Source organism: Pinus tabuliformis, chromosome Q (genome assembly GCF_031772625.1).
Source record: "Pinus tabuliformis cultivar Carrire ecotype Pingquan chromosome Q, CPIR1, whole genome shotgun sequence".
NCBI classification, from domain to species: Eukaryota; Viridiplantae; Streptophyta; class Pinopsida; order Pinales; family Pinaceae; genus Pinus; species Pinus tabuliformis.
In genome coordinates this window covers 1,274,895,372-1,274,903,390 of record NC_142296.1, presented here as the reverse complement: position 1 = coordinate 1,274,903,390, position 8,019 = coordinate 1,274,895,372, and the positions used below count along the sequence as shown (strand labels likewise).

The 8,019-nt window shown below is 35.5% G+C and overlaps 1 protein-coding gene across 1 annotated transcript; it reads right to left on the bottom strand.

Annotated features, from left to right (window-relative positions):
• Positions 1 to 295: 295 nt before the first annotated feature.
• Positions 296 to 3,004, bottom strand: LOC149224498 (putative disease resistance protein At1g61300). Its single transcript, XM_089388194.1, has one exon. The coding sequence runs from the start codon at positions 3,002 to 3,004 to the stop codon at positions 296 to 298; it is 2,709 nt and encodes a 902-aa protein (XP_089244320.1).
• Between the last annotated feature and the right edge of the window lie 5,015 nt (positions 3,005 to 8,019).

Sequence of the window (8,019 nt, the reverse complement as noted above, 5' to 3'; positions counted from 1 at the left end):
CTTTAAAGCCTTCTGCTCTTCCTCTCCGGTATGGATTGCCGCGGGTTGCAACAGTTCATAAAAAATTTAGCGGAAAAGCAACAGTTCTACTAATTGTATCTATTATCGTATCTGTGCTCCGCCGGTATGTAGAACGGTCTGCTGCAGCGATAGTTTACAAAAACATTAGCAAAAATAAAGAGAATCGTATGCTTTCTACTTATTCTACTTATTCATTTCTGCAGGTTCCTTACACTATCAAAGTATACAAATAAGTAAAATTTATGAATAAATAAATTTTAAAAATAACATTCGCTTACTTCTCGTCTTCGCATGGTACAAAGATTTTTTGAAACTTGAATTTCATATTATCATCGATCCAGTCCCACCACCACAGGTTACCTTCTAAGGAGCATAAATTTTGTAACTTTTCCATCCCAACGGGAAATCTTTGCAAAGCATAACAATGAACAATCTTCAAGACACGGAGCTGAGGTAGAGTTTTTTCATCCCACACCCCTGTGTTTGATGGTCCAGCCAGACTTTCTAATCGTAGATATTTGAGAACCAACTTCTCTAACTTTAAATATCCACTTGGAACTCTGCCAAGGCTCCCGATTCCCAACTCTCTTAAATTTGGAAGCCTCTCTAACGTCAGATGCTTCAAATTTGGCAACCGCTCCAGTGGAGAGAGGTCCCTTATGTAGTCACAATATCTCAATTTTACCATTTCAAGGTATTCAAACCTGCATTTTGGCAGATTAAGCCCTCGGTACCAAAACAGCGTAAAACTCTGTAGCTTCTTCATGTTCTGAATGTCCCGAGGAAGATCCTCCCTGATGTCATATTGAAGATCAAATGTGTAGTACAACACAAGGTGCCTCATCTCAGACCAGGTTCCCATTATGCCTTCTTCAATTCTTAGTCCACGTTCCCAAGCTCTTACACATATTTGCAAGTCTGTCAGAGTTTTGAGACCCTTCAAACTCCAAATACTTGCTGGTGCTTCAGTTTCCACATTTAAACATGTGTATAACTGGAGCCTGCTCAGTGAAGTAAGTTCACACATCTCACGGGGAATCATTTTCAACATATAACATACTTCTAAATTAAGATACTTGAGCTTTTTGAGCTCTCCAATTTGAGATGGCAATGATTTTAGACTTCCACAACATGAAAGATCCAAAAATTGAAGTTCAGAAAGAGTGCATACCTCTTCACCCAAATCTTCGACGGGGAGCCCACTTAATGAGAGAAACTCAAGCAGCCTTAGTTGCCCCACTGACGTTGGGACTGAAGTCATTTTGGTGCAGCCCGACAGATTGAGAACCCTGAGAGAGGTCAGGCTCAGTACAAATTCTGACGGAAGCTCTTTCAAATATCTATTGCCTTCAAAGATGAGACTTGCCAGCTTTGGGCATCTCAAGTTGGTGGGAAGATCCCCATTATCATTATCGGGAAATGATATCCTTCTGCAAGTCTCATCGTGGTGCTCTGGGAAGTTTCGTAGGTTTTGGCTGGCCATAGATTTCTCCTCTTTATCGCCTATAAACATTGCGGCATCACGAATAATATCGTGAACCCTGATGCTGGGGAAAACATCGTGAAGATGTGTGCTACTTCTCCTGAAGATATTAGTACTCTCCTTAACAATCAGGAACAAGCACCGATCTACGAGGAGTTTTAAGTAGCTGCGCCCTATGGCCATGTCCATTAAATATGTCCCCTGTTTGCTCTTGACCAGACCTTCGCCAATCCACATATGCACTAATTGGCGCGAATCAATTGCTTGATCTTGCTTATACATAGCACAATATAAAAAGCAGTTCTTCACGTTTGAATTAGGCAAAGTATCATAACTCAATCGAATTAGTGCATAGAGTTGTGCATCAAGGCCAGAATGTGTGGCTGGAAAAGATGGATCTACTTTCTGCAGCAAAGAGAAATAAGTATCCCATTCATCTACACTAGTTTGGCCAATCATTGCTGCGACTATGTTTATGGCCAAAGGCACACCTTTGTACTGGTCCGCAAATCTCCTGGCACGCTCCTGTATCTCCATAGAAACTGGGTCGTCTTTAAAAGCGACTCTGCGAAAAAGCATCCAGCCTTCGTCTGTAGAGAGAGGTTGTATATCAATGGACTCTTCTGCGCCCATTTCTCCAATCAGATCCTTTCTCTGAGTAGAGAATAGGACTTTACTGTGTTTGCCATCCCCAAATGCGACGCCTAGTTCTTGCAGATCAAGCGGACTCCACAGGTCATCCAACACTAGAAGAAATTTATGTTCCTCGAGATATGCAGACAGCTCCATCTGAGTCTCAAACACCCACCTATGTATTTGGTCTTCAATGGCACTCTTCAAGTCAGAAATTTTATAATTCTCATAAATTCTGATCCAAATCACTTTCTCGAAGACATCACGGACCTTCTTATGTTTGTTGTAGACCATCCTGAGGAGAGACGTTTTCACAACGCCGGCGATGCCATAAACACCAATTAAGTGCACTCGGTCACCTTCGTTAAGCCACCTCTCCACTTGGGCTTGGGCATCTCTAATCCCCGAACCCACAAACCCAGACGCCGCTAGGTGTTGAGGTAATGCCTCTTCTTTATGCAACGGTTTTGTTGAAACATACTGCAGAGAAGTCACCAATATTGACATGTCGCGTTGAAAGCTATGATAGAGGTGATCAAAAAATGCGTTCCATGCTCCTATTTGTTTGGAGGGTCTCCTGGGATTGTTCACCACAAAGTCAAGACAACGTTGGCGCCGTCCCAAGGGATGGAGTAGACGTTTTGCCTCTACGAGAGAATTGTGCAGCAATTGCAACCAAATCTTCACGATCTCTGGGGGCGCTTGGTGTTGATCTCGGAAGAGGCCAATATCTTGTAGAAAGATCTCCATACGCTCCAAATCAATCTGCAGAATCTGATGGTCATCCTCCTTGTTCATAACATCATTTATCAGCTGGACGACGGGGTTGATAATGGCATTGCTTGCTGCCCTGGGGACAAATGCCATGGCTTTCTTGTTGTTGTGGGAAAGCAGCGAAGAGAAAACGAGTGAAAGAATGCTGGGCGTATATCAGCGGCGGAGACTGCAGGGCAGCCGAACAGAGGCTGTGATGGACAGCGAGGGAGGTGGACTTGGCTTCGATGATAAGGCAAATAGCGACAACTTAACCAGCATTACTATAAGCTTACGGCGATCATGCGAAATTCAGAAGAATTGAGGAGAATGAAGAGAAGTCATGGAAACAAAAAAGTTTATGCGGAATCTGAGAGTTAAGATAAAAGGTTATAGGGAACAAGCAAAACGCATATGTCAGATCCATAATGATATTGATGATAAATCCTTGTGATGATAAGAAAAGAGATGTTGTTGTGGTTTGCGTGTAATTTAGAGTGGATTATTAGCATTCGTTAAAGCTTAAGCTTACGACTCAGATTCTGCAAGTCCAGGCATCGCACATGTCTTGTTATGTGGTATAATGATTTTTGGATCACCAAGAGTGAAAGGTATCATCAATATGCCTCTGCCTTTTACTTTGTTAAGAAGACGGGACCATTGTGCTGGCAATATTGACAATAAAGCGATTCTCAAGATCAAATGCCGTGGCCAGAGAAAAAAAGAAAGTAAAATCATTAAGAATCAGGAGTCCCATCATAAATCTAGAAATTAATAGATTTATATAATGGAGCTTTGAAGCAAAGCAAAGTAAAGAAGAAGAGTTGCGAGGAAAGGTGAATAATATAATTGGAAGTGATGATTGACACTATGTGATTTATTTCACTAGTTTTAAGCTCACTTCTTCACCCCATGTGAGCATCACCCAGTGCAATGAATGCTAAATGGACTATTCAAAAATCATTAGAAATTAGAGAGTTATCACTGCCTCTCATGGAAATGGTCATATACATACTCAGTTGAATCCAAAAAATGATATCTAATATAATTGGAGTTATTGGTTTATTAATGGGCGTAGTAATATATGATATTTGTTTGATTTAATCAGATATTGGAAGGGTGATATTTATTGAATAATGAAAAATTAGTTTGGAAGGGTGATATTTATTGAATAATGAAAAATTAGTTTTACATATATTATTTATAAATAATAGATTTTTATTATGGAATTGTAAAGGAAAAAATAAAAATAAAAGATTAAAATAAATTTTATATATTTATTTTGGAAAAAATAAAATTGAAAAATCTCATTATTCTCAAAATTAATAAAAGTTTTAATAGTTAACTAAGTTTTTGAAAAAAATGAGAAGAATAAGAATAATTTTCCCATACATATCTTGGATGGAGAAAAAGTAAAAGCGTTACTATCGAGCAATCCAGACTAATAAAAATCGTAATAGTAAACCTGTTTTTGAAAAGAACAAGAATAAATTTCCTATATTTGTCTTGGGAGGAGAAAAAGTTAAAGTGTTACGATTGAGATGTCCAGACACTAATAAAAATCGTAATAGATTTATAGAAATTAATAGATTTAACGAGAGGAGTTATAAGAAAAGGTTAATAATATAATTGGAAGTGATGATTAACGTTATGTAATTTATTTCACTAGTCTTAATCTTATTTTTTCGCTTTTGTAAGCATCGCCCAATGCAATGAGTACTAAATGGACTATTCGAAAATCATGAGAAATTAGTCAGTTATGACTATGTCTCATGGAAATGGTCATACATGAATGACTTACTTAAGGCATTTGAATCCCAAAAGATGATATTTAATATAATTGAAGTTATTGGCTTATTAATGAGTATAATAGTATATGATATTTGTTTGATTTAATCAGATACTGGAATTGGAAGGGTGATATTTAGCGACTAATGAAAAAATAGTTTTACATATATTATTTATTTAAAAAATCTATTTTTTCACATATATTATTTATTTAAAAAATAGATTTTTATTATGGAATTGTAAAGAAAAAAATAAAGTAAAAGATTAAAATAAATATTATATATTTATTTGAGAAAAAATAAAATTGAAAAATCTCATTATTCTCAAAATTAATAAAGTTTTAATAGTTAACTAAGTTTTTGAAAAAAATGAAATTTTCCCATACATATCTTGGGAGGTGAAAAAGTAAAAGCGTTCCTATTGAGCAACCGAGACACTAATAAAAATCGTAAAGTAAAAAAGAATAAATTTCCTATATTTGTCTTGGGAGGAGAAAAATTAAAGTGTTACGATTGAGAGGTCCAGACACTAATAAAAATCGTAATAGTAAACATGTTTTTGAAGAAAATGAAAAGGAATAAAATAAATTTCATATGTGCCTTTCGACACGAGAAAAGTAAAAGCGTTACCATTGAGAAGTTCTATTATGCAAAAAAAGCAAAGGATCAGACTCATGTAATAGAGTTGTGAGTTATTGGAAAGAAAAGATTCACAATTAAGTATTAAAAGAAATTGCAATATGAATAATATATATAATTTTGCTATATGGAAAACAATTATTAGGATTAAAAATTATTTATATTTATTAATTATTTTTTAGTAAGATAAATATTTTGTATTGATTTTAAAAATGAGTTATATAATTGTTTTTGTTTTTTGTATTTTTACTAGTTTTTTATTTGGAAAATAAAAATTCAAATTAATTTGTAATTTAAATTGTAAAACAATTAAATTAATTATATGGTCTATGATTAATCATGATAGTTAAAGTATTGGTAATACTGAAATTTTAAATTAAAATATAAATTTGAAAGCTGGTTTGATCGAGCATGTCATGCAGTAGGAGAGTCCACTTGGATTCGTGCAGGTGAGTTGTTGTTGTCATCATAAGGGGAGAAAATGATGTAAGCTTGCTTTTTGGCCAAAAACATAGACTTTTCTATTGAGCATCTCACTTTTCTCCAACATTCCTACCATGAAGACCAAGATCTCCAGTTGTGTATCACATTATTCATTGAAGACTCTGTCAATGAGCGTTTTGATGTGCCAATAAAGATTGACCACTTGCATTTAAGAAGTTTCTCGAGAACAAGTAGAGGTGACTATTTCAGAAATTAGTGCTCTATCCACGCTCTATCTCCCTTTCAATATGATGGTTAATGATGAACCTACATTCTTAAAGAATTTATCTCTCCACTTCTTCGATAGCGTGCCTCACCACTTGAGGGAATACATCGTCATAGCGAGCCGTAGCTTGTCTTGTAGCAAATTGAGCCCAAGTTTGCAAGGAGGGAGATGGAGGGGTGTTTGGATCTGCAGAATAGCTTGTTTTGCCCCTTTTACCAGCTTTGCATGCTGAGGATAATTTCCATCTAACTATCAAAGATCAGGAAAGGAGTATGAGGTAGAGTGAAGATTGCTACAAATGTAAAGATGGGAGACAAATAAGAGACCTAGAAGAGCCAAAGAACACATAAGGGATGGAATTGTGTTGAAAAGGGTTGCAAGAATGAGTATTTAGGAGTGAAGTGACATAAAACCAAAGAGAAGGGACTAGGAAGGGTAACCTTAAAGGGAATATGGAGGAAGAGGGGAACTTGAAAAGGGGTAGGGGAAAAACAAGTGCGAAGAAAAGGACCTATAATTACTGAAAAGCTTGGGGACTTGCACAATAGCTAGACTCCAAAGACATAAAACTTGAAACTTACAACTAAAAATGAGAAATTCGCAATGAAACCAATGAATACCATGGTTACGTTGAGACCATACCATTGAATTCCTTCCCATCTAGGCCTTGCCTCGATATAATTGAAACCCCATAACACTACTAAAAATCTACATAGTTGAAATGTGCTCATTTCCAATGACATTGATGTCAATATAAACTCTTCGAACTTGTTGTCTAGAGCGTGACCACCACCCAAACCACATATCTCGAAGCTTCCAAAAAACAATCCCATGATAAGTAGTAAGAAAGCATAAGGAGAAACGACAATGAATTAGATTGCAAATAGAGCTTCCTGTGTTGTAGTTTCCACCATAAATATACCCAATTTAAACCATGTTTTTTCTTCCTCGACATCTTACTCCATCTCTTTCCATAATTCCTTCGATCTCTGGTAGTTTCTTAGTTCATCATACTCACAATAGGTTTGAATGTCGTCTCCTTATGTTTGTGTACTTCTAGAGAAACAAAATCACTTTAGATCATCATGAGACTTAGTTTACACGTCATGACCTCACTATTCACTACCCACATGTGTTGCCAAATACATCCATTACACCATCTATGCGACATACGATGCCTTTCATTAGTGATGTAGGCTCTCGTTCCTCTGCTACTCCCCTCTAGACACCTTCGATGGGAGAACCAACCAATTTAATTTAGAAAAATATATTATTGTATTTTTTAAGTAAAAAGGAAAAAATACCAAAAATAAAAATAAAAATATATAATAAAAATGTACTAAAAAATGATAGTGAAAAAAATAAATAAATAATTTATTTTTAAGAAAAATAAATAAATTATTGTACTTTGAGTTAGAAAGAAATAGTAATATTAAAAGAATGAAAATTAAATATACGTTAAAAAGAATAATAAATATATATAATGAATAAAGAAAATTATATATATATATATATATATATATATATATATATATATATATATATAATTGCAAAAATAACTAGAATATATTTATATAATTAAATATAACTTTGATTCTGACATTGGTTAACTCTGGCTCTAGTTGCAGGCTATGGTTATGGCTATGACTTCGGCTCACTTGAAGTGGCTGAATTCCTTTTCTGGTGGTGGTTTAAGGTAGGCCACCAACAAAATCATGCTCATGGAACATGAATATGTCTCTAGCTACAACTCTAACTCTAGCACTAGTTGACTATGATTCTAGGCTCTCGTTGCAAGTTCTGGTCAATGTTGTGGCCTAGGCTTGCATGAAGTAACTTCAAAACTAGTAGATGACCATCGATTCCCATTCTATCAAATACAATGTGAGAAGATGAAGATATTTCCACTGCAAGAAGTGTTAATGCTTGAGAATTAACTCTGAGGTATGACCAATATATCTTCTTGGTTGTTGAATACCATTGCCAAGAAGTGA